General features: G+C 50.9%; 1 protein-coding gene across 3 annotated transcripts in view; it reads left to right on the top strand.

Moving 5' to 3' along the window:
- Nucleotides 1–25,767, top strand: part of SLC66A2 (solute carrier family 66 member 2) — a 57,685-nt gene that overhangs the window by 9,515 nt on the left and 22,403 nt on the right. For 2 of the 3 annotated variants that reach the window (XM_032422717.1, XM_032422718.1), the window contains exon 4: nucleotides 6,466–6,519. The exons of the other annotated variant lie outside the window; for it this stretch is intronic. In XM_032422717.1, coding sequence (XP_032278608.1) covers nucleotides 6,466–6,519 — 54 coding nt within the window. The remainder of the gene's footprint in view (nucleotides 1–6,465; nucleotides 6,520–25,767) is intronic. 3 annotated transcript variants of the gene reach the window in all.

The raw sequence follows: 25,767 nt of genomic DNA on the forward strand, positions 1-25,767 counted from the left end.
AGCGCAGGGGCAGACCTCAGGTGAGCGTGAGCGCAGGGGCAGACCTCGTGAGCAGGGAGCGGGGCCTCTTCCCGCAGCTCTTGGCACTGCAGTTCTCTCTCGTTCCGTCTTGACTGCTAGTGTCATATACAAATTCTTCCACAAGGACTATTTCTAATTCTGGTTAACTAGGATGGATTGAGTTAAAATAGTGAATCCCAATTTCCAGGGATAGGGCTTCAATCTGAATGTTAACAAGGGACCCTGTCTTCGATGAGCAAATGAACGGAGCCCCCGTACATCCACACCTGGGAACCTGTGAGGGGCCACATCACGTGGTACGGGGCCTGCAGTGGTGAGGAGCGCTGAGGCCTCCAGTGGGGGTTGTCCCGGACTGTCCGGGTGGACCCGATGTCCGCACAGGCCCTTAGAGTAGAAGAGGAGACAGGAGACGGCCAGGGATGGACTTGCGGAAGAAGTGGTTCTGGCTTTGGACGTGGGGGAAGGGGCAGGAAGCAGAAGCACAGCAGGCCCTTGAGGCTGGAACGGCCCTCATCTTCCAGCCGGCAAGGACACGGGGACCTCAGCCTCAGGGACATACAGAAAACAGAAGTGAAACGACAGACACAAATCCAAACACATCAAAATAGCATTAAATGTGAATGAATTAAACAACCCAAATCAGAGGGCATAATTGCCAGAATGAATTTTTTTAAGGTCCACTATGTGCTGTCTAGAGGAAACACCCGCTCAGGTTGTGATGCCGGGGTCCCGGGATCCAGCCCTGCATTGGGCTCCCTGCTTGGCAGGCAGCCTGCCGCTCCCTCTGCCCTTGCCCCCCCCCCCCGGCTCAGGGCTGCGGTGGGCTTTGACCTTGCCTCTTGGAACGGCAGCCCCCTGGACCTGCCCCTGCCTGGCTGGCCTGCTCTCTGCAGTATGGCTCTGGTGGGGGATGGAGGAGTGTGCCTCATGACCCCTGAGCTCCCTGCTGGGCCCCCAGACAGCCTCAGATGGAGAACCCACCCCTAAACTCTGCCTGCCGGAACACAGCTAGATGTGTTGGAGAATTCTTGAGATTCATACTTAATTCTTGAATCCATTCAGATTTACATATTTTTGTGTCTCCTACGTATGAGATACACAGCATACTCCGAAGGGAAGCTTTTTAATGAAACGTGTTTTTTTTCCTGTCCTCTGCTAGAAGTGGGAGGGTGGGGGATGAAAACTGACCAGTTCCAGCTGGAAGCTCTGAGGTCACGTGATCGTGGTGCCCTGGGCCTCCCTGTGGAAGGCGGGCGGCCCCCACTTCCTGGCGGTTTTCTGCTGGGGTGTTGGGGAGGTTGCCTGGGGCAGGCTGACCACGCACACGTTTCAAGTACTTTATGAAGGAAATCTTTAATAGTCATATTTCAGCATTCTCATAGGATAGTCAGCCTAAAAAAATGATAAAAGCTTAAATGTTTTACAACTGTCTTTTATAGAGGTTTTTAATTTTGAAGGTACCAGTTCAGCTTGGAAGTTAAGATTAAAGAAATAAATGGAATCAAAGGAGAAAAAGCAGGTTACTTACAAAATTAAATGTGTAATTTCTTATCTGATTATAAAGAGCCATACATGCTCGTTGTTGACATTTTGGGGAAGAGAGAGGAATATAAAGTAAAAGCAAGTAGCTTTCCATCCACCCTTCCAGAGGTGATGTCTGTGAACGCTGGGGACACTTTTGCAGTCTCTCCTATTGCAAAATTGGGATTATTTCAAAATGAGGCTCAAATTTTTAAAAATGTCTCCTTCCACTGGGGGCTCTTTCTGTGCCCTTGTTCATACACGGTGGAGGTTGGGCTGGGGTATGGGTCCCAGAGGTGGCTTCTGCCTCTAAGGACGGCCCGGCTCACGTGTTCCAGGAAGAAATCTTCTGGAGAAGCTAATGTGTACCCACCGTGTAACTACCAAGTGGGAGTGGAGTTTGATGTGTCTTGTGTGTGCTGCGTTTTTCCTTTTCCTCTGTCACGTTTTATTGTGGAGAACTTAACATATACGGAATCGGGGAGAGTATGTATGAGCTCCCCGTGTAATCATGCCCACCTCCATCTGCTCCCCTAGATCCTGGTCACGCCGCCTGCCTGCAGTTTTTGAAGCAAATTCCAGATATACTCTGTTTGTAAACAGTTCATAATGTATCTCTAAAAGGGAAGGACTTTATCAGCCATAAAAAATGAGTTCCTTAATTATCAAATACGCAGTTTATGTGTAAGTTTGTAGCTGCCTCATCACTTCCTCATTTCTGGCTGCTTTATCTCCTCGAGCCAGGGTCCCGTTCCAGGCTGCACAGTGTGATAAGCTGATTGTCTTTTTTTTTTTTTTTTTTTTATTTGTTTGAGAGAGAGGAGTGGGAGGGGCAGAGGGAGAGGGACAAGCAGGCTCGATGCGGGGCTCAATCCCAGGACCCTGGGATCATGACCTGAGCCAAAGAAAGCAGACGCTTAACGACTGAGCCACCCAGGCACCTGCTGGTTGTCTTTTAATCTACAGATTCTCCCCAGCTCCCCTTGTCTGTGGAGCTTGTCTGCCGTTACGACGGGTAGCTCGCTCTGCGCACCTGTGTGTGCTGCACTCCCAGCGCTCTGTTGGTGGCCCAACAGCCCAGGAGTGTGCGGGGAATGCAGAATCGAGACCTCAGCCACATCTGCATGGGGACAAGATCCCTGCTACTGCAGGGGACATTTGAGAAGCCCTTCACGGAGGTGGTCCCAGCCTGGCTTCTGCTGGCCACACCCCGTGGTGGTCCGTCACGTCTTCCTATCTCTGGTGTGCCCCTGTGTAAGAACATTGGAAAAAGATCAGTGGATCCAGATGTCTGGTCAGATGTAGGTTTGGTTCTCTTTACTTTTTGCTGGACTGTTGTGTTCTTCCCCAAGGACGCCTGTACTGTCGGCCTGTCCCTTTCTGGATGTTAGTAGTGGTGGGTGCCCAGTGCCTAGACCCGTTAGTTGTGAGACTGCATTGATATTCTTTCCGTCTTTGCTCACCTGTTGGCTGGAGGGCTTCTCTGAAGAGAAACTTCCCCTGTAAATGCTATTCAGTTATCCAGTGGTGTAATTTATAAATTAAAGGCAGATACTTGCTTCTTTCTCTTTATTTGCCGGTCTTCAAAATTGGTTCCCTGGCATCTTGCAACAGTGATCACGTTGTTTTTCTATTGTGAGTATATGGATTTATTTGATGTGTTTCTCTTGGTTGCCATTATTGTATTTGTTGAAGGCCCCGTTGACTCCTGTCTGCCAGTGGGAGCCTCTTCAGTTGGCTCCTGACTTTTTGGCATAGACGAGTGGCCCCTAGGCCCCTGATCTTGGTGTGACAAGATCGTCTTCTGTTTCTGCCCCAGACCTGGAGTTGGCCATTTCTCCAAGGAGCCCTTGTGGTATGTGGGTGTGGCGTTTGGAGACCACGCTCTGGTCACTGGGACAGCTGTGGGATTGGGGGTTGTTTTTGGCGTTTTCAGTGGATGGGAGATTTTGTGGCCGATGAAATATTTCAGGGGTGCTCACACCTCTAGCTGAGTCTCAGACCCTTCAGTCACGTCTCGGATCTTCCACGGGCTTCTCAAGGACCCAAGAATGAAAGAATGGCAGGACTTGCTTCCCCCTCTGCTCGCAGTGGTCTCTGTAAGGAGCCTCCTGGAACACTGTTTTCTTGGGGTCCTAGGACGATCCATTCTTACCATCAATGACTTTGTTCAGAGTCACTGGGAATAGTGGCTTCTTATGGGTAGGCACTCACAGCGGACTTATTTGTTCCTTTTTATTCAAGAAACAACATTGTCTGTGGCTCAAAGTCAGGTGGTTGCCTTCATTTGACTTTGCCCCAAATCTCAGCACTCCAAGTTCCAACATGGAATTGGCTGTGGAGGTGGGTGGGGGAATGGGGAGTGCCTGCTAACGGGGCAGGGTTCCTGTGTAGGTGATGAAAGTGTTCTAAAATTAGACTGCGGCTGCGTTTGTGCAACTCTGGGAACATGCTACAGCCCAGTCACTTCATGGGTGAACTTTTATTACAGGCAGTTCTGTCTCGATAAAACTGAAAAATGTTGGATGGGGAGGGTCACATACCATCCTGAGAATGAAAGCTGAGGACCCCCCACACACACACCCCACCCTGGAAGATGTTTATCTATAAACCATTCTGCATTTTTAAGGGTTAATCAGTGTCCTTGGACACCGGTTACGAATCCTGTATCTGCCCTGCCCACAGCCCTCACTCTGATGTCGGTCTTGTGTCCGTTTTCCCTGGACCTCCCCCTGGCCCCCTGGTCTCCGGGTCGTCCTGTATGTGTAACCATCGCCCCTCCACGTCCCTCACTCTCTGTTCCTCCCAGCTGGTCTCTCCACATGCCTACAGCAGTGGATCTCACACGGTGACGAGGACCAGAAGCCCTGGAAACTGCTGATGGTCTGGCTCTTGTCAGCTCCCCAGCCTTCCCTCCTGCTGTCCCCGAGCTGTCCTCTGGCATTCAGGACGGCCAGTTCTCCTGTCTGAGCTCATGCCAGAACTTCTGTCATGCTCTGTTCCAGTCTCTGTGGCTGCTCGACAAGTAACCCCAAAACTTGGTGCCTTGGGTCTCTTTCACTCTCCCTCCTTTCTTCTCACTTGCTCACGTGTCTGGGGAGTCTGCTGGGACAGCCTCACGTGGCCTCCTCACGTGGCCTAAGCTTCCTTACGGCATCCAGGTTTCAAGGGGCGCGTCTGAGAGAGAACCAGGTGGGAGCTGTGTCTTTCTTATGATCTGGTCTTGGGGATCATGCAGCATCACCTCTGCAGACCGGAGTGGTCACAGTCCCCGGGAATCAAGGGGCGAGAACACAGAGCCATGTCCAGTGGGGAGCGGTGAGCCTCTGACGTGAATGTGGACATGTGGCTGAGGCTGGTTCTAAACCTCAGCACCTAGCCTGGACCACGTGTTCAGCATGGACGTGTGTTCCTAACTGGGCTCTCAGCTTCTCACCCCCAGTCTGTCCTGCGCAGAGAAGTTTCTCTGCTTTCTAGCAGGAAACCTTAGGTGGCTTGAAGCTGTCCTTGGGAGAGTCCGACAGGGACTTGAGTCTCCTCACCCTGACCCGCGCCTCCCTGCCGGCTGCTGCTTTTCCTTCCCCCACTGTGCTGCCCAGAGAGCCCCATGGGCCACGTTCTCTCACTCTGGGGCCTCACCCTGGCCTCGCCCTGCTACCTGGCGTGCTTGCAAGCTCTGCTCGTCTGCTGGGCATGATCAGGCCTGAGACGAGAGGGGAGACGGTGTATGGGATGTCTGACCTCCTGGAGCCACGTCGAGCAGTCTGTCCTGCGAGCAGTCTGTCCTGCATCCCCTTCGTCCCCTCCCCCTTCCACTTTGGGACCTGATCTTTAGCAGACGTGTCAGTGAGCGGTGAAATTGGTCCCAAGCAAGAAATAGAAGCAAAAAGCTGCGGAAATCCGGCTGAGCCTGGGTATTCAAGCCCAGTGGGTCCAGGAGGGGGAGCTGGGGCGGGGCTGGGTGAGGAGATGAGGCCTTGCTGCTCGCTCGCTGGTGCTGCTGGCTCAGGGAGCCCTCACGTGGGCCGGGCAGCCACTCCTCGTAAGCAGGGTCTGTGGGCATCTGCTGTCCCCAAGCATGGAGCCAGTCTGGTGTTTTCGTTGAGCTGTTTCCTTGCAATCTGTCCTTTTATAGGTGGAGCCTCATTACCTGGGGCAGATGACATGGAACTGAGTCCAGTGACTCTTCCATCCGTCTTCCAGACTCCATCCTGGGCTCTGGCCTGGGGGCACGCTGGCTGTATCTTCACGGGCCGTGGGCTGCCGTCCTGGGCAGCACAGAGTAGGGGGTCTCGGGTGGGGCTGGGCTGCTGAAGGAGCAAGGTCCCCTGGGAGGGAGTCATCTTGGGCTCTGTCAGGTGCTGCTGCATGGGCCAGGGACACGTGCTCCCTGGCGGGACGGAACGTGGCGTTGTCTGTGGGCCCCTTGCTTGTCAAGGTCACACGTTGAACGCTTTCCCCGTTGCCAGCGGGCATTTCGTTGAGCATGCTCTGAAAACAGCTCTATGCGGTGGCCTTCTGACGAGTTTGACCCTGGGACAACTCTATTGCAAGCAAAGCTCGCATGTGGATGAGTTTTTAGGGGAAAATAGAAGTGGCATCTGCTTTCTCTTTCTCTCAGCATAGTGGACATGCGATGGGCTTTATGCCGCCTCTGACCTTAGAAATTAAGTGAAAATGTAGTGACGTTTCATTGTTCGCCCAAGATTTCCTCCTCATGCCCGGCAGTTCTACTGGAAGAGGGTAGGTTTGGGGGAAAATAGTTCAGAAAACAAATGTCCTAATACACAGAAATCAAGATCTTGTCCTTCTGTTTTTAAAAGGCATGCAAAGAGGGCTGGGAGCCACTGCTGCTTACGAGTGTTAAAACCAGTCTGTTTCTGTTTCTTCCTCCTTCCTGTTTTTCTCTTTCTTTAAATGTAGCTGCAGATAATAAGGATGAAGAAATCAAGGTCCCCCCCAGGCGGTCGTATCTGGGTACGTACCACACCGCTCAAGGCTGCCCACTGGACCCTTCGCTTCGTTCATTCTGTGCATCTCTGTCCCCGCTCAGCCTCACTGTCATGCTGCTCCGTGTGTGTGACTCATTTTACTAAGCACGGCTGTGTCGCCAGCAAACTAACCAACCCATAGCCTGCTATTTTTAAGCATGAACTAGTTCCTAGAAACCTGCCCGTTTGTGTGTGTGTGTGTGTGTGTGAGAGAGAGAGAGAGAGAGAGAGAGAGAGGGGGGGAGGGAGGGGGAGGGAGGGAGGGAGGGAGGGATGGTGGGAGACAGGTGGAAACATGATCAGAGTACAAGTTTTGGAGTGCTTTTGTTAAATTTATTACAAAGTGTTCTATTCTTTTTGATGCTCTGGTAAATGGAATTGTTTTCGTAATTTCATTTTGGATTGTTCATTGCTATCTTGTAGAAATAAAATTGATTTTCACATACTGATCTTGTATCCTGCAACTTTGCTGGTCTCATTCATTAGTTCTAATTTTTAGTGTAGTCTTTAGGATTTCTCTGTAGGAGATTCTGTCATCTGCAAATAGAGTTAGTTTTACTTTTTCCTTTCCAGTCTGGATGCTTTTTCTTTTTCTTGTCTATTTACCCTAGAATTAGAAATGGATAGAACGGTGAGCGTAGATAACGCTTGTCTTGTTCTGGTCTTAATGAGAAGGCATTCTGTCACCATCAAGCATGATGTTAGCTGTGGAGTTTACGTAGATGCCTCATATTAGATGAAGCAAGAACCTTTCTATTCTGAGTTTGTTGAGTGTTTCTTTTTATCATGAAACGATGTTGAAGTTTGTCTAATGCTTTTCTGTGTCTCTTGAGATGATCATATGATTTTGTTCTTTATTCTACATTGATTTTTGTATGTTGCACCAACATTGAGTTCTTGGGATAAATCCCATCTGATTGTGATGTGTAATCCTTTTTATAAGTTGCTGGATTCTGTTTGCTAGTATTATGTTAAGGATTTTTATGTCCATATTCACAAGAGATATTGGTCTGCTTTTTTTTTTAATTCTTGTGATGACTTTGGTTTTAGCATCAGGATAGTACTGGTCTTCTAAGTCAGGCTGGGAATGGGAAGTGTTCCCTCCTCTTCTATTTTGTTTTACTTCGTGAAGGATGGGTATCAATTCCTTATTAATTAAAAAAATTTTTTGAGGTGTAATTGACATATAACATCAGCTTCAAATATATAGTAAGTCTAGTTAACATTGTTAACATCAGTCATTTTACATGGTTGCAAAAAAGTTTTTTTTATGATGACGACTTTTAAGATCTACTCTTGCTAAGCAGCTTTCAAATGCGCAACACAGTCTTGTCAGCTGCAGTCACCGTGCTGTACCTTACCTCCCCGTGACTGATTTATTTTGGAACTGAAAGCTTATACCTTTGACCACCATCACCCATTTTACCCAGCCTGAATCCCCCACCTCTGGTAACCACCAGTCTGTTCTCTGTATCTATGGGCTTGTTTTGTTTCTTTAAATTCCACATATAAATGCAATCATACAGTATTTGTGTTTTTCTGTCTGACTTATTTCACTTAGTTTAATGCCCTCAGGTTCCATTCATGTCGAAAATGGCAGGACTTTTTTCTTTTTTATGCTGAATAATATTCCATTGTGTATATATATACCACATGTTCTTTATCCATTCATCAATGGATGGACACTTGGGCTGCTTCCAGATCTTGGTTATTGTAAATAATGCTGCTATAAATATAGGGGTGCATATATCTTTTTGAATTAGTGTTTTTGTTTTCTTCGGATAAATACCTAGTAGTGGAGTTGCTGGTAATTCTACTTTTAATGTTTTAAGGAACCTCCACACTGTTTTCCAGAGTGGCTGCACCAGTGTGCATTCCCACCAACAGTGCACGAGGGGTCCTTTTCCTCCACATCTTCACCAACACTTGCTATCTGTTGTCTTTTTGATAATAGTCACTCGTGTGCTTTGATTGTGCTTTGATGGTGTTCTTTGCTGTGCAGAAGCTTTTTAGTTTGATGTGGTCCCACTTGTTTATTTTTGCTTTTGTTTCCTTTGCTTTTGGAGTTAGATCCAGACCAGTGTCACAGAGCTTACTGCCTATGTTTCTTTCTAGGAGGCTTTTTTTTTAATTGAAATATATTTGACATACAACATTGTGGAAATTTAAGGTGTACAGCATGTCACTTTGATACATTTATATATTGTTTTTATTTGTTTTTGTTTTTGTTTTTTTTTAATACATTTATATATTGTAATATGATTGCCATTGTAGTGATAATTAGCACCTCTATCATATTACATAGCTATCATTTCTCTGTTGTGGTTAGAATAATTACATTTTAGTCTCAGCAAGTGAGGTGGTTATGGTACAGTGTTGTCTATATTCACTGTACTGTGCACTAGATCTCTAGGGCTTGTTTACTCCTTGTCACAAGTTTATTGATTCTTTAAATGTTTGGTAGAATTATCCAGTGAAGCTTTCTGGGCCTGGACTTTTCTTTGTGGAAAGTTTTAAAATTACCGGGTCATTCTCTTCTTATAAGTCTGTTCAGATTTTCTATTTCTTCCCTGAGTTACTTTTCATAGTTTCTTGGAATTTGTCCACTTAATCTAATTTGCTGATACACATTTTTGTCTTATTTTTGTTTCTGTGCGGGTGGTTCCTCTTTCATCCTTGACTTGAGTAGTGAGCCCCCTTCTTTTTCTCTCCTTTTTCTCTTGGTCGTTCTAGCTAAAGGTTTGTCAATGTTACTGATTTTTTTCTCCAAAGAACCAACTTTTGGTTTTGTTGATTTTCTCTGTTATTTTTCTATTCTCTACTATGTTTATTTAATTCTAGTATTTATTTCTTTCCTTCTGCTTACTTTTGGTTTAGTTTGCTTTTTCTAGTTTCCTAAGGGTGGAAGGTTAGATTGTTGATTTGAGGTATTTTTTCTTTTTTAACATGGCATTTATAGCCATAAATTTCTTCTAATAAATGCTTTCAGTGAATCCTGGAAGTTTTGGCATGTTGTGTTTTCATTTTCATTGGTCTTAAATATTTTCTAACTTCCTTTGAGATTACTTCTTTGACCCATTTTTTATTTATGTATGTTGTTTCATTTGCACATGTGAAATCCCCAAATTTCTGTCTGTTACTGATTTCTAACTTAATCCATTGTAGTTGGAGAATATACTTCCAGTCATTTTAAATTGAGGCTTGTTCCGTGGCTTCCCGGAAGGTCCGTCCTGGAAATGTCCCATGTGCACAACACTGTTGCTGGTTGGAAGTGGAGAGAATCTTAGTCTCATAGAGTTCAAATCTTTCCTTAGTCCTCTTTCTGGTGATTATACCCATGACTAAGAGCATATATTGAAATCTCCCACTAATTTTGAATTACTAGGTTTTCTTTTCACTTCTGTCAGGTTTCGCCTCCTCTGTTTTGGGGGACTGTTGTTAGGTTCATCTGTGTTTATATGTTTATAGTTTTATCTGACTGATGGATTGGCCCTTTACTGTTATAAATTGTCCCCCTATTTCTAGTAATTTTGTTTTGTTTTGTTTTTAGAGTCTCTTTTTTTCTGATATTAGTTTGGCTACTGTAGACCTCCTGTGGTTGTTGTATGATGTATTTTTTCCCATTCTTTTACTTTTTTTTTTTTTAAAGATTTTATTTGTTTATTTGAGAGAGAGAGAGAGGAAGCATACATCATACATGAGTGGGGCAAGGGGCAGAGGGAGAGGGAGAAGCAGACTCCCTGCTGAGCAGGGAGCCTGACTTGGGGCTCGATCCGGGACCCTGAGATCATGACCTGAGCTGAAGGCAGATGCCCAGCCGACTGAGCCACCCAGGCGCCCCCTTTTAGTGATCTTTTAAACTATATATGAATTTTATTTTCTTAGTGGTTGCTTTAAGGCTTATAATATGCTTCTTGCCAGTATCTATTTTTACTAACTTAATTTATACTAATTAATTTTTAATCAGTTAAGAGAGTAAAGCAGAAGAAATATGCATTTTTACTGTCTTTTATAATTACCTACATAATTACCCTTACTTACACTCTTTCTTTTTTTTCATGTAGATCAGCATTACTATCTGATGTCCCTTGCTTTCAACATGAAGAACTTATTTTTAGTATTTCCTGTAAGATGGGCCTGCTAACAACAAATTCTCTCAGTTCTTATTTATCTGGGAATGTCTTTATTTTACTTTTGTTGTGAAAAAAAGTTTTGCTAGATGTAAGGATCTTGGTTGACAGTTTTTTTCTTTTCAGTGTTTCACTTTTTTCTTGTTGATTTCAAGATTTTACCTTTTTCAACATTTAGACTACTACATGTGAGGATGTGGATGTCTTTGTATTTATCCTACTTGGAGTTTGTTGAGCTTCTTGGGTGTGTAGATTAATATTTTCATAAAATTTGGGATGTTTTCAGTAATTGCTTCTTTGAATATTTTTCTTGCTCCCTTCTTTCTCTCCTCACCTTCAGTACGCCCATTTTGTATATGTTGGTATGCTTAATATTTCACATTTCTCTGAGGGTCTGTTCATTTTTCTTAATTCTATTTTCTCATTGTTCTTTAGATTGCATAATCTTTATTGATCTATCTTCAAGTTCACTGATATTTCTTTTTTCTTTTTTTTAAAGATTTTATTTATTTTTGTGAGAGAGAGAGAGCACAAGCAGGGGGAGTGGCAGGCAGAGGGAGAGGGAGAAGCAGCCTTCCTGCTGAGCAGGGACCCTGATGTGGGACTCGATCCCAGGACCCCGGGATCATGACCTGAGCTGAAGGCAGACACTTCACCGACTGAGCCACCCAGGCACCCTTCACTGATCCTTCTGCCAGCTCAAATCTAGTGTTGAGCCTCTGTAGTGAAATTTTTATTTTAGTTATTGTACTTTTCAATTTCTGAATTTTCATTTGGTTCTTTTTTACAATTTCTATCTTTCTACTGATTTTCTGTATGATGAGACATTGTCATTATGCCCTCCTTTACTTCTTTATGATTTCCTTTAGTTCTTTGAGCATATTTATAGTAACTGTTTTGGGTCATTTCTGCTAGGTCTAATGGCTGTGCCTCTTCAAAAACAATTTTGTTTCCTTTTACTTTTCTTCTGTGTATGGGCCACTTTCCCACTTCTTTGCATTTCTCAAATATTTTGTTGAAAACTGCATATTGTAAAATATTGTGGCAACTCTGGGTACTGGATCCCCCACCCTGGTTTGGGGGGGTGGCTTGTTTGCTTATGTGTTGAGTGAGTTGGCTTGACCAGTGCAGTCTCTGAACCTCTTCTCCCCCAGGCAAGGCTGTGGATCTAGCTTTCTGACTCTCCCTGGTCCCCCTGTTAAGCTTCTGGGTGGTCTGCCTCCGTTGGAGTCACACTCCCGTTAGCCTACACAAATGGCTAGTAGATGGGTCTGTTGGTTTTGATCACACCCTGGGGCATGCACTGCTTTTAGGTCTGATCCAGCAAAGCCAGGCAGGGGGATCTTGAGGGCAGTTTTGACAGTTGCTGGGTCCCCAGGAGGGCTCTCCCTGGCTGTTTTTGTCTGATAAACTTTGAGCAGGTCTGCTGTTGCAGTTGGTGCTCTATTGGAATGGCCAACTTCCTCTTAATTGCTCCACCACCAAGCCCCCCACTGTTTTTGTCAGTGCCTGAAGCTTGAACCTGCTCATGTCCTGTTGTAAGCAGAGTTACTCCCTTTAGGGAGAGTGTGCCCCACTTCTAGGACAGAACCTCTGAACCCCTGCTCCAGAGCTGGTGCCTGGGGTAGCATTGGCTTTTATGGGGTGATGCCCCCCGCCCTGCTGTAAGTGCGTGCACTGAGGGCATTGTAGTCCCAGGTCTTCTCCGTTGGCCCCTCCCAGTGCGGGACTTCTATCCTCTGAGCAGATGGAGGTAGGACGGTCTTCTCTGCTTGCTGCGCCTGCGGTGGAGCCTCTGTCGTGAGTGGGGGCTGGGGGGGGGCAGAGTGCCCTGACTTCTCTGCCCTTCTTGCCTGGAGTAGACTAGGAGCTGAGCTGGGGGGTGAGAAGTGCTGGGGGCCTGCTGCTTCTGGGGAGAAACCACGGCCCTCTGCCAGGAACTGTGTGGTGGGGGTCTCTTGGCCGGCCCACCTGGAGTAGTGCCAGGGGTTGTGGGGGCAGCAGGCCGCGTCTCAAACACTTTCTTCAGTAGATGTTTCTCCATTGCTGCATAGCCTTAGGACACTTTACAGAGATGTTACATGGTTGGTTTTTAGAAGACACAGCAGTTGTGTTGTTTTGCTGGGAGAAGGACCGTCCCATTCACAGTTTTAACTGACAGGATCCCTGGTGGCCAGGGGAAGTTTCAGGCTGGGAGAGCAAGTAGCTTTTCTGGTTTTATTTATAGCTGCCTGAAGGGTGGACTTGGGGCTGTGCCTGTTCACGGTTGGTTTAGTGTTCAGGGGGTGATAGGACGTTCACCTGAATAGGTCATGTCCTCCATTCAGTTTTCAGAAGTAGCCTTAAAACTTGAACTGCAGGTGCTGCTTTGATTTGGGGAAGAACTGTTTCCCAGTGCATCTGGGTCTGGGGCTTTCTGGTGCTCTTTCTTCTGAGTCCAACCAGGGTGCTTGTGTCCTGAGTCAGCACTGCTCAGGCACCTGTCTGCAGTTCTGTGGGCCCGACTGAGCAGCCTGCTTGTGGATGGGCAGTGCAGGGGCCTCAGCCTGTGCCCTCCCGACGTCCAGTGTAGGGTGCCCCACTGAGCAGAAGTTATCAGCAAAAAAAGGCCCAGAAATCCAATAGAATAAAAGGAAAAGGCTCCTGCAATTTAGGGGTGCCAAAGGCCAACCCATCACAGAGCCCAGGATGGGCTCACCTCTGCTGGGGGGGTCAGCCTCGGGGGCATGGTGGGCTCCCTCAGTGACAGCATTTTTGAACAAGGGCTGGTGTTCCTGCTCACTGGTTAGTCATACTCAGCTCCCCGGGGTGCAGTGGGGCCTTTGGATCCCTGGGTCTCTCCCATCATAGCAGTGGCCTGCTGGTCTGCTGGCCTGCCTGGCAAGGGTGGTGGTGTGGGTGGACAGGGAAAGGGGTCAGTACGGTGAACCCTGGCTCTGAAGGCTGAGAAGGGCGTTTACAGTCCCTCAGCCAGATACGTTGCTGTCTTTGCTAACCCGCTGTGTCCCTGTCAGGGCAGAGTTAAAGCTGGAGTGGCCATGGAGGGTTGGGCAGAGTGGCCGTACCCCACCTTCGAGGGCCGGCTGCCTCCCGACCAGCCCCTCCCTCACACCAGGAGCCCTGCAGGCCCCTGCCCTGGGCTTTCTCTGGTGGCCCCCGAGGCACCACGTGCTCCCCCATGGGGCCTGGCATCCCTGTCTGCCTCGTTGGAGTGTGAGCCCTGGGACGCGGGGTCGGAGATCGGGGCCGTGTCCCCAGATTGAGCGGGCACTTAGCAGAGTCACATAAATGAGCAGACGTGTCTGGGGTTTGTGTGTGGGGGCGGGGGGGGATGGAGCGGCCAGAGCAGCCGTGTTGACAAGAGCCGGGTTTTAGTTCGAGCCAGGGTTTTGAAGGAAGGAGTGAGGGTTGTTTTGTTTTCATGGAGAGTTGATCTTTAAAACATTTAAAATTTTTTTGAAAGACCACAAAGTTTTTTCTTGAGCTATTTGAGAATCAATCGCTGACTTGCTGCTTGGTGACACCCAAGTCCTCCAGTATTGCCTCTGGAAAGCGGGCTTTGAGCCTCCACAGCCACACTGCGGTGTCCCGATCAGACCAGCCTGGCGCCTCTCACCTGTTTGCTCAGAGGTGCAGGACGGGGTCCCTTCAGATCGCCCGTGCAGTCAGCCGTCCCAGGCTGCTCCTGTCGGGAGCCATTCCTTGTCCTGTGCTCGCAGGGGTCGGTTCCAGACCTTCGTCCTGGGGGCCCTGGGGCGGCCCGTCTCATGGTCCCCTGTGCTTCTGGTGCCTCTGTGAGGGGCCACGTAGCACCATTCCTGGGTGTTGCACCAGCCCCCACGCCTCTGCCTGTGGTTTGTACCTATTTCTGGGGGACGCTTTGAAAGGGTGTGAAGATCCTGTTCCTCCTCAGACTTTCATCGCGTTCCTGTGTTTGATGATAACGGCAGGGATGCATGGCTTCCTGCCTCTTTCAGTGACTAAACCCCGCATCTGGTTGGCCTGCTGTTGGGTCCCTGCATCCTGCCGTGATTCTTGGGTCCTGCCACCTGGGGATGGTCCAGGTGCGTCTGGTGCAGCGTCTGCCCCAGCAGCCTGGACCCTGCCCCTGGGGAAGGGAGTGCTTTTGCAGATGGAACCCCCGGCTGGGCGTGAGCTGGGACCTGAGTAGAGGGGAGGAGCCTGGCTGGTCCCCGAGCCCCGCTGGGTCTGGTTCTCAGATGGTGCAGGTCCGCTGCTGGGCTCGGGGGCTGGTGGGCTTCTTAGGAAGCAGCACGGCGAGACTGTCACTGATGGAGCTAACGTGTGGAGTCCAGCTATGGGGTGGGCAGGGAGCAGATGGACGTGCTCCCCTAGCCACATGGATTTCGTTCGGTTGACATAGCTGTCGCTGAGTGCTCAGTACGTGCTACACGCTGTTTTAAGTCTTTTACATGAAATTAGTTAATTTGCATGCTGGCCCATGTGGAGCGTACTGAGATTCCCCCCATTTTATAGGTACGGAGACAGGCACAGAGAGGCTGGGTCGTTGGGCAGGAAGCCACTCAGCAGTAAGAGGCAGGCTGGGCCCTCCGATGGGTAGACTCTCACCACAGGCCAGGCCGTGTCCCCCTCTCCCCCCGTCTTCTCCCATGAGGACCTCAGCCTGTGGGAGCATCTGAGCCTCCCAGCCAACCTGTCAGCCGTGGGGCCTGGGGCTGACCACCAGATGTTAGGCTTGCTGCCCCTACTTGGCCCCCACACCTGGGGCAGAAGCTGCGCTGCAGGAGCCCAAGCCCGCGTGCGGGATGAGGGGCTGTCGGCCCAGGTGGCGGGGGCGCCCACTGGGACAGGCAGCGTGAGGGGCCGCAGTGTGACAGAGGCCGGCGGGGTGCCCGGCTTCCGGTGCAGGGGTGGGGCCTCCCTCTCTGCTCACAGCTGTTTGGTCCTGTTGCTGACGCTCTGGCCGTGGCCACCACATGGCCACCACATGAGGCATGATGTCGCCGTGGTGCTGTAGGAAGCCCTCTTGGAACCTGGGGAGTGGCCGGGCCTCAGCAGGGGCTGCCTGCCACGTGGAGTCTGGGGCTCCCGTCCCGCAGGACAGAGCTAGCAGGCCTAATCCTGACACAGCCCCAGCTCATCCGACAGCTCGGCCCTGGCTGTGCCCACGTCACTTGGCACTGTGTGCGTCGTGGACCCTGAGCCCCTCCATCTTCTGGAGGGCAGCCCTCAGTTCACAGCTTCCCCCCCGGCTTCTGGGGGCCTGGGGGCAGGGCTGGCAGAGGCCAGGAGCTGCGGTCCAGCACTGGCAGCTTCTGCGGGGCCGGGACAGCCGTGGTCCCCGGCACTCTCTGTGCTTCTTGGCACGTGGAGAGCCCGTGGCTGTGTGGTGAGCCACGGGGTTCACCCTGCTTTCTCCAGCAGCTTCTGGTTGTCATTGTGGCCACAGGGGGAGGGAACACAGCCGGCCCTCCGCCCTCCGCCTGCAGGGCGCCGGCCTGGACCATGGGCCACATTCTCTGGCAGCTTCTTTCCAGCAGGAAGGACTTGGCCTGAACTGGCGGGAATGGGCCACACGGGGGTGCTCGCGGGCTTCGAGGGCTGGGAGTTGGGTGTAACTTGCAGGAGCAGAAACCGCCCCAGGTTACGTAACTGTTGCATCCTTAATGGGGTCTGCAGTGTAGCCCTGATAAGGATGCACCAGCCAGCAAGTGACCTGTGAGGTTCAGGGTCTCCCCCTCGGGGAGGGCCAGGGTCTCCGTTGCTCTTGCTCCTGGGGTGGAACGTGGACTGGTCCTTTTTAGCGGCCACCTGCCGCCGCTGATCTAGGGGTCAGGCTCCCGAGCTGGGGGGCTGCCATTCCCCCCGCAGCGGCTGGGGCAGAGCTGGGGCTGGACTCGGCCTCGCTCTCTGCCCGGCCAGGCCCTCTGCAGCCCCACGAGGCCCGAGGGGTGTGTGGAGAGGTGTGCAGGCCCCCCGGGGGGCACCTCGCCTTCCTCAGCTCCCCACAAAGAGATGCCAAGTGAAAGCAAGTCAGCAGAACCCTGTGACAACAACAGGGCCTTCGAGTCCCTCAGCCCTTCGGAGGCCGCCGTCTCCCCCCGCCCCAGGGGGGCCTGGGCTGGGGGTGTCCTGCTGTCTCCCCCTGCGCCGGGGCGGCGGAGCTGGGGGGGTCCTGCCGTCTCCCCCTTCCCCGGGGGTGGGGCTCGGGGGGGTCCTGCCGTCTCCCCCAGATTGGTCTGGAACTCTCCATGGCAGTTGCCAACAAACACCTTTTGTCTTTGAAATGTGACTTCATGATCTGAGAGTATGAAGAAGTTAGTACATGGAGATTGAGGGAGGCTGTCTTTTTTTTTTTAAAGATTTATTTATTTGAGAGAGAGAACACGCGGGTGCAAGGGCAGGGGGAGAGAGAATCTCCAGCAGACTCCCTGCTGAGTGTGGAGCCCCATACAGGGGGCTCGATCCCACTACCCTGAGATCATGACCTGAGCTGACCGACTGCGCCCCCCCAGGCACCCTGGGACTGTTTTTAAAAAACAGCTGTATGGACATACAGTTTATCTACAACAAAATGCGCCATTTTAGGTGGGCATGCTCTTTGAGGGTAGTGACCTGGGAGCGCACTGGGAGTGCCTGCTCCTCACGTGTGACCCGGTCCCCTCTTGGGGAGTGGAGACCCGGGAAGCGCCAAGCCAGGGGCGCGGCTTGAAGATTCCCTGCAGGTATATTTGGGGTATCTGCGTGAGAGTGCTGGCGTTCACTCGTTAAGAAAAGCATCAGGGCGGCTCCTCTTTCTTATCTGCCAGTGAAGAGTTGGGATTCGAGGTTCTTGGGGTCCTGTCCAGTGTGAGGGACTGTAATTCCCACGTGGTGGGCCGGAAGGCCCCAGGCAGGAAGACTTACAGCCTGGACAGTGGCCGTCTTCCCTGCAGAGGCTCAGGCACGGACCGCCCTCCTCATCCTTGTCTGGGACCCTCTGGACCCTGTGGTAAGGGACATCCGCCTGCGCTGCGCCCGCCCAGCGCCCAGGGGCCCCCGGATGGTGGGCCGGCCTGCTGCCTGGTAGCTGAGTGCCCGTGTGCGCGTCTGCTCGGAGAGGCAGGTGTGTGGGCGCGAACCCACAGTTCACCATGAGGCCTGGGTCGGCTGCGCTTGGTCTGCTCCCACGGCTGACCTGCACGGGGCTGCGGGGGCGGCGTGGGCACCGTCAGCCTGAGGCTCAGGGAGGCCCCCACAGCTGGGTGGTGGCGCTGTCCAGCGGGCTCCAAGCCGCAGTGTCCCATCCTTGGACTTGCGGAGGCAGCACTGCACGATGGTCTGGGTTCACATCTTGTGCCTCGCGTCCAGCCGGGGCTCTCAGTACCCCCAGCATTGGGCTGATGGGCTGGGTGCTGACATACAGAGCTCTCTGAAGAGGGAGGCATCTACCGATGTGCCTCCTGGGCACAGGGAGAGACGTGAGGGGCTCCAGCCGAGAGAGGTGGGGCAAGGGGGCTGCAGGTCACCAGGTGCGGCCCAGCCCCTGGTCGGCCAGTGGGATGATTGAGAGCCCTCGTGGGCATGAGGCCGTCCTGGGTCTCGGCACCCCAAGGGGCATCAGGCATAGTCAGCCCTGCTGCGTGGCCTGTTTGTCCTTTAGAACGAAGGTGGTCAGTGATGATCCCCAGATGACACCATGGTGTGTGTGGGGCCCCCTCTCTCCCTTGAGAAAGGGGGTACCCCATCTGATGGGGCATGGAGGGGCATGGGGTCAACACCTGTAAGGGACTGGCCATGACCCCAGCAGCAGGGGCTCCTTCCCAGACCACCTGTTCACGTGGGGCTGGCTCGGGGGGACCCTGGCTGTCCCTTGGGGGCATGGCCATGTCTGTGGGTCTGCGGAGTCTATGGTGAGGAGAGGGCACAGGTGAACAGGACTTCCCTGTGAGGAAGGGGTTAGGAAGACAGTAGAAAGGACTGGAGTTTGCTGTTTGGAAAACCTCATGGGTTCAAGAGTCAGCAGAAGGAAAAAGGAGCCTAGGGGTTTCCTTCTACCTTTTAGATCCTCAGCGGTGGGAGCGGCCACCTCACAGGGCAGGTTCCTGCAGTGACTCTGGGCCAGTGCTGGTTACCTCTGCCAGTGTGCTTCCATCGTCCATGTGACCATCTGAGCTTTGGAGGGGTCTGTTCCTTCAGTCGGACAGAACTGGCCCTGATTCCAGAGCCCTCAGAAAATAGCTCTGTGCCTTCGCCATGCTTGCTGGATGGTGGTTAGGGTCAGTCCCGGAGAACCCTTCTCTAACCTGACCTCCTGCCTCAGAGAGAGGGGGTTGGGGGACAGAGAGGGGGCTGGGAGACAGAGGGGGTCTGGGGGACAGGGCTTGCTGGGGATGGGGTGGCTGGGGGACAGAGAGGGACGGGACCAGGGGACAGAGAAGGGATTGGGGGGCAGAGAGAGGGCTGGGGTCGGGGGAAGGGAAGAGAGGAGTGGGGAGACAGGTGGTGGTGGGGGCTCAGGTCTGAGCTGGCCTTTGGGGAGGGGCTGCCTGGGTGAGGATGGGGAGGTGGTCTGGAGTGGCTGAAGCATGTAGTTTATGGGGGATGTGGGGTGGGGGTGAAGCTAGACAGTTAAGGAGAAGGTTTACCACTCAGCATACAGACCTGTTTTGCAGGTGGGGTGCCCTAGTGTCCTCGTGGCCCCTTCGGGCTCTGTTCCCCCGTCTCCCAGGCTGAGTGCCCGACTGGGGGTGCAGCTGTGTGTTCAGGTCTGAAGCCAGCATTATGATGTTCTTGCTGCTCCTGACTCATAAACTCCCTCAAAGTCCCTGCTCTTTTCACATGCGGCTGCTCAGCATCCTCTTAGAAGGACCAAATCTCTTATAGACCCTTTGGAGCATAAAAGTGCCATCTGATCAGAAATTGGGTCTTTCTTGCCCACTGGGGGACAGTCTCCTGGTGCAGATTCCCTGTGCACATTCCCCAGATGGTAAAATCGCTTCTTAATCCAAGAGGCAGTGGACTGAGTATGAGGTCTTGGGGGGCTGCTGGCAGCGGAAGGAGTTTTCAGATCCAGGGAAGCCAGTGCCAAGCAGGGACTTCGGGGTGTAAGTGATGAGGAGGCTGAGGGATTGCTCGTAGCGGCCCGTTCTCCTGTAAGAGGCGATAAAGAGCAGGAAGAGCTGAAAGTGGCCGGGAAGGGTCTGGTCATTCCCCCCCCAGTGCTGGAAACATCTGTTCAGGACTAAATGCCTCGTTTTCAAGTCTTTTTTTTTTTTTTTTTTAAAGATTTTATTTATTTATTTGACAGAGAGAGAGACAGCGAGAGAAGGGAACACAAGCAGGGGGAGTGGGAGAGGGAGAAGCAGGCTTCCCGCGGAGCAGGGAGCCCGATGTGGGGCTCGATCCCAGGACGCTGGGACCATGACCTGAGCCGAAGGCAGACGCTTAACGACTGAGCCACCCAGGCGCCCTCATTTTCAAGTCTTGTCTAGAAAACACACCACCTCTGAGTTTGGTGGGCGGGTTGTGAAAATACTGAGGAGATGCAAGTTCGGTTGACACTGTAGCTAACCTCGGGCATCCCTCCTGTGTCCTCACCCTTCTGTTCCTGGAGCGTCACCTCCTTACACACCCAGCTGCACCTCTCCGGGGCACTGCCTGGGGGGGCAGGTGTCACCCAGGCGCTCCTGAGGAGTGGGGGTCCCCTCCCCATGCCTGGGTATAGCGCCAGTGTTTCTGGGAGGGAAGCCAGACTCTCTGGTCTCCTAGTTTATTTTAAAAATATTTAATGAAAAATCTTCTGACATAGGAATCTCTCAGAAGCATAGAAGAAGTTTGTTTCTATCTGACGCAGATCAGAAATCTGTACTTTTTATTAAGCATCTTCTGTGGCCTTTTTCTGACTAAACTGCAAATCTCATTTCATGCCTTCTGTATTTATCCAGTATTATCCTCAGCTGACATTTTTCCATATATAATTCCCACTTTTCTTTCCCTACTGCTTTATTTAATACTTCTTTTTTTTTTAAGATTTTATTTATTTATTTGACACAGAGAGAGAGAGAGAGAGAGAGATCACAAGCAGGGGGAGTGGGAGAGGGAGAAGCAGGCTCCCCGCTGAGCAAGGAGCCCGACGTGCGGCTCGATCCCAGGACCCCGGAATCATGACCTGAGCTGAAGGCAGCGGCTTAACCAACTGAGCCACCCAGGCGCCCCTCCCTACTGCTTAATTTAATGCAGCGTATCAAATACAGATGATGGGTGGGTGGGTTGCTGGATTTATTTTAAATTGCCCAGGAAAGAAATGACAGCACCTTATACTTGAAGTTTAAGAGAAGCATTTTTAACTTCATCATTAGAAAGTAGACTTATTAAAGTGGGTATTTATGTCTGTATCTCTCTCTGTAAAACATCATATACATTGAAACTATTTTGTTGTATTACATATTAAATTTGTTTTTTGAGGTGAAATTCACATACCATAAAATTTATCCTTGATATCTTTTTGAGATAAAATTTGCATCAAATTCACCATTTTAATCTCCTTATATAGTTCAGTGGTTTTTAGTATATTCACAATGTTGTATAATCATCACCACTATCCAATTACAGAACATTTATTTCTTGGGGCGCCTTGCTGGCTTAGTCAGAAGAGCATGAGACTCTTGGGGTCATGAGTTCAAGCCCCATGTTAGGTGTAGAGATTATTTACATTAAAAAATGTTTAATTACAGAACATTTCCATCCCCCCAAAAAGAAACCCTATACCTCCCAGTTTCTCCATTACCCCAACCCTGGGAAGCGACTTGCCTATGTTCTGTCTCTGGCTTTGCCTATTCTGGACATTTCCATAAGGGAGTAATCAGTGTGTGGCTTCTTCCACTCAGCATAGTGTTTTCCAGATTTATCTGTGCCGTAGTGGCCGTCAGTGCCTTATTCCTTTCCAAGGCCACATGATCCTCCATGATATGGATATGCCACGTTTTGCTTATCCCTTCATCCATCGATGGGCATTTGGAATGTTTCTACCTTCATGAATAATATAGCTGTGAATATTCATGTACAAGTTTTTATATGACATATGTTTTCAGTTCTTTAGGGACATACGTGGGAGTGGGATCGCTGGTCGTATAGTAACTCCGCGTAAACGTTGAGGCGCTCCAGACTGTTTTCCAAAGTGCACCATTCTGCATCCCTACTAGCTGCACATCCAGTTCCCAATTTCTCCACATCCTCACCCAACTTTTTATTGTCCTTTTGCTCACCATAATAGTAGCTGCGAAGTGGGATCTCAGTGTGGTTGTGATTTGCATTTCCCTAATGACTGGTGATGTTGAGCATCTTTTCATGTGCTTCTTGGTCATTTGTGTGTCTTTGGAAAAGTGTCTGTTCAGGTTCCTTGCCTATTTTTTAATTGGGTTGTCATTTTATTGTAAATCATATATATTCAAAAGGAATATTGCTTTTTCAACTGTCCCAGGAATTCTAAATGATGCTTATTTTGTGGGTTATTAAAAGTTAGTGTTTAGTTTCTCTTGGCACTGCTGTGTTAGGAGAGGGACCTGGATGTGTGTCTTTTTCCCTGCAGTGGCCTCAGGATAACTGCCTCAGGACTGGCTTGGTGTGGGGAGGAGTCAGGTGGTGGAGACCAGCCAAGTCCTTGGGACCCCTAACGGGCTACTCTCTGGGGTCCCCTGATTCTGGCCATCACACTGAGGAGGTGCTGAGGACATGTCCCCAGGGGTGGGGGGGTTGCTTGACTTCTGGAGTCCAGAAGGCAGAGGCAGTGGAGGAGGGGACCTAGAGGGAGCCCCTCTGACCTCAGGTCCCTCACTGGGGAGCTGGGCCCAGGGGCCTGTGAGCTCCAGAGCTTGGCATGCTGGTGCATGCCCACTTCTTTGCACTTCGCTGAGCTTCAGCCCAGGAGGGGCTGGCGCTGTGGCAGCTGGACTGTTGGCTTGGCACTGCGGGGCTGTGTCCTGTGCCCACAGTTGTGGCCCACGTGGGGCTCCTTACCACTGTGCAGTTTGTGGGTTTGCAGGGCACGAGGCTGTGATGAGAAGCTGGTCCTGGCCTTGGGCTGGTGGCGGGGAGGTCAGGTTGGAGTGTGCGCGCTGTGCAAGGAATGCTGGGTGTTGAGCCAGAGTACACAGGTTCGCGGGGTGCAGTCCTCAGCACCCTGCTCTCCTCATCACCGCTTCCCTTTGTGCAATTTTTAGGATTCTTCCAGGCTTGATCTGTTTGTTTTTTTAATGACATTCAAAAGAATATTTGTCATATATTCTTGGGTAAAATTACTGTCCTTGGGTTGCTTCTGTCGTGGACGGAAGTTAGATCCTTTCTTCCCTTTAGGTGGTGACCTCCCCCAGGCAAAGTAAAGCAGTCCTGTTGGGGGGGGTATAAATCTGGGAAAGTTGGACTCAGAGGAGCTGAGGATGGGCTGGACTCTGTGAAAACCTTCAGAGCTGCAGTTCTGTTTAGAATTGGGACTTTATGGAAATCCAGCCTTAATTTACTAACAGGAGACTGCTAGGTCACTAATGTGTTGATGTTTTCCTGGTTAAAAACATCCATTCTTGGGAGAATCCAGGATGAATCCGTAGTATTTGGTGTTCTGTGCTGATGTAGAGCCCAGGTGCTGTTTGCAGAGACTTGTCACTGGTGAGGATTGTCCCATAGGGTCCCTCTGTCCATGTGCCCCTGCAGACCCCGGGAGCGAACGCTTCTCTGCTTCTCCATGTGGGACAGTCACTTCCTGCACCGGGAAAGGACACGGGCAGTTACGAGTGGAGGCCTCCCCTCCAGAATTTCTTGTCGGGAAAGAATAGGAAGAAGGGTGCTAGGCAGGCACAGGGAGTTTGGTGGTGGGTGTGGTGTCCTCGGGGCCAGGGGCCAAATGTGGCTTCTGCTCAGGTGTCCCTGTTGGCGTGGTCTGTGGACACGCTTTTCACAGTGTTGTGCCCCCCCCCCGGACCCCACAGAGGTCTGTGTCGCTTGGAGGACCTCCCGCCTTATCAAAGGGGACGTGAATTCGGCCATGGAGCTACCCCCAATAACTCCAGAGACTCAGGAAACGGAAGTAGCATATCCCCACAGGAAAGATGGGGTCCCCAGTACGCGGGAGGACAAGGAACGTGTGAGCCGAGGGGGTCTGACGAGGGTTGTGTCCCACAGGAATGGGTGTCTGTCCTGTGGTCTGGGGAGTGTGGGCTCCTGAGAGCCTGGGGTGGTGAGAGAGCAGCAGACGTGCCCTCATGGTGGGAACGGGGCTCTGGGGCAGGCCTGGAGCTCGGCAGCTCCCGAGGCCAGACCAGGAGAGTGGGGAAGCTCACGTGATGGGGTGCGTGTGGGGTGTGTGGGGGCGATGGCCCGCCCAGATGGAGTGCCCGCGGGCTCCGCTGCACGGGGAGGCACGTCCCTCCAGCCACCCGAGGGGGTCAGGCCCCCAACCTGGTTCTCAGCTGGGAGGGGGCTCTTGTCTGCTTTTGGGGAAGCTTCAGGTACAGCTGCCATCCTGTGTAGTCGACCCCAGACACAGCTCGGGAACCTGCAGTCTGGTGGTGTGGACGGTGCCCGAGGTGGCTCCCGAGCACTGGGGGGCCCTTCTCCCCACTGTGTGGCTCCGTCACTCCCTGGTCCCTTCGGGCCGCACAACGTTATTGAGACAGAATCATCACGCCGTGAGCACGTGTTAAAGTGTGCGGTTTAGATAAGTTTTGATGTGTGCACCGTGAAACCTCCCCCCGTGAAACCTGAGACCCCGAACATGCCTGTCACCTCCACGGGTTCCCTCTGCCACCCCAACCTGCCTCCCCCCAGCAGGCACCCACTAATCCGCTTTCCATCTGCACGTCCATTTGCATTTACTAGACTTTGGCGCAAACGGAATCGTACAGTGTGTCCTCTGTTTCGTCTGCTTCTTCCACGCAGCAGAATCGTTTTGACATGTGTCCGAGTTGTAGCATGAATCAGTGGTCCCTTCCGTGTTGGTGTGGGGTGGTATTGCATCACACGGCTGTACCACAGTTTTTGCTTGTTCGCTGGTGGATGGACATTCGGGTCGTTTCCAGTTCGGGGCTGGTACAGATAAAGCTGCTCTGAACGTTTGTGTGCAGGTCTTCATAAGAACGTATGCTTTCTTTTCCCGAGTGTATACGTAGGAGTGGACTGCCTGGATCCGATGGTAAGTGTGTTCGACTTCCTCAGACAGCGTGCGCTGTCTCTCCGAGTGCCGTTCACAGCGCATCCCCCGGCCGCGTGCGGGTTCCTGGTTCCGCACCCTCCTACCGTGTCTGACCTTTCTTTGTTTGTAGTCATCTGAGGTATGTGGTGTTCATCTCACTAGTGAGGATGCTGAGCACCTTCTCCTGTGCCCATCTGTCCTCTGTGTATCTTCATTGGTGCAGTGTCCAAATCTGGCAGTTTGGACATTTTTCTTACTGAGTTTTGAGGGTTTGTTTTTTAACATTTTGGATATAGGTTGTATATCAGGTGTGTGATTGGCAATATTTTCTCCCTGTTTGTGGTTTGTCTTTTTATTCCCTTAAAATTATCTTTTGACAAGCAGAGTTTTTAATTTTTATGAAGTCCACTTTATCGATTTGTTCTTTTATGTGTTATGTTTTTGATGTCATATCAGAAATCTTTGTATAACTGTAGTTTTTATGTTTTACATTTAGATCTGTGATCCATTTTGAGTTGCTTTTTGTTGATGATGTGAGGTATGGATACAACATTGTTTTTGCATATGGTTGTCCAAAGGTTGTCTTTTCTCCACTAAATTGCCTTTGTGTGCTTATCAAAGATCAGCGTCTGGCGGGGGTGGGGGACGGACTCTGTTCTGTTGCCTTGATTTCTCCATCCCAGGGCTAGCCCCACACTGTCATGGTGACTGTAGCTTGGTAATAAGTCTTGGAATCAGGTTGTGTCAGTCTTCCTACTTTGTTCTAGATTCTGTGCATTTCTGTATGAATTTTAGAATCAGCCTGTCAGTTTCTACAAAAAAACATGCTAGGATTTTGATTGGGATCATCTTGAATCTTAGATTGATTTGGGGAAAATCGACATCTTCATAATTACTCAGAAAGTGTTCACACAGCGGGCTTGTAACTGTGGTGCTCAGAAAGCCCCACTTGCAAAGC

Source organism: Phoca vitulina, unplaced genomic scaffold (genome assembly GCF_004348235.1).
Source record: "Phoca vitulina isolate PV1807 unplaced genomic scaffold, GSC_HSeal_1.0 scaffold27, whole genome shotgun sequence".
NCBI lineage: Eukaryota > Metazoa > Chordata > Mammalia > Carnivora > Phocidae > Phoca > Phoca vitulina.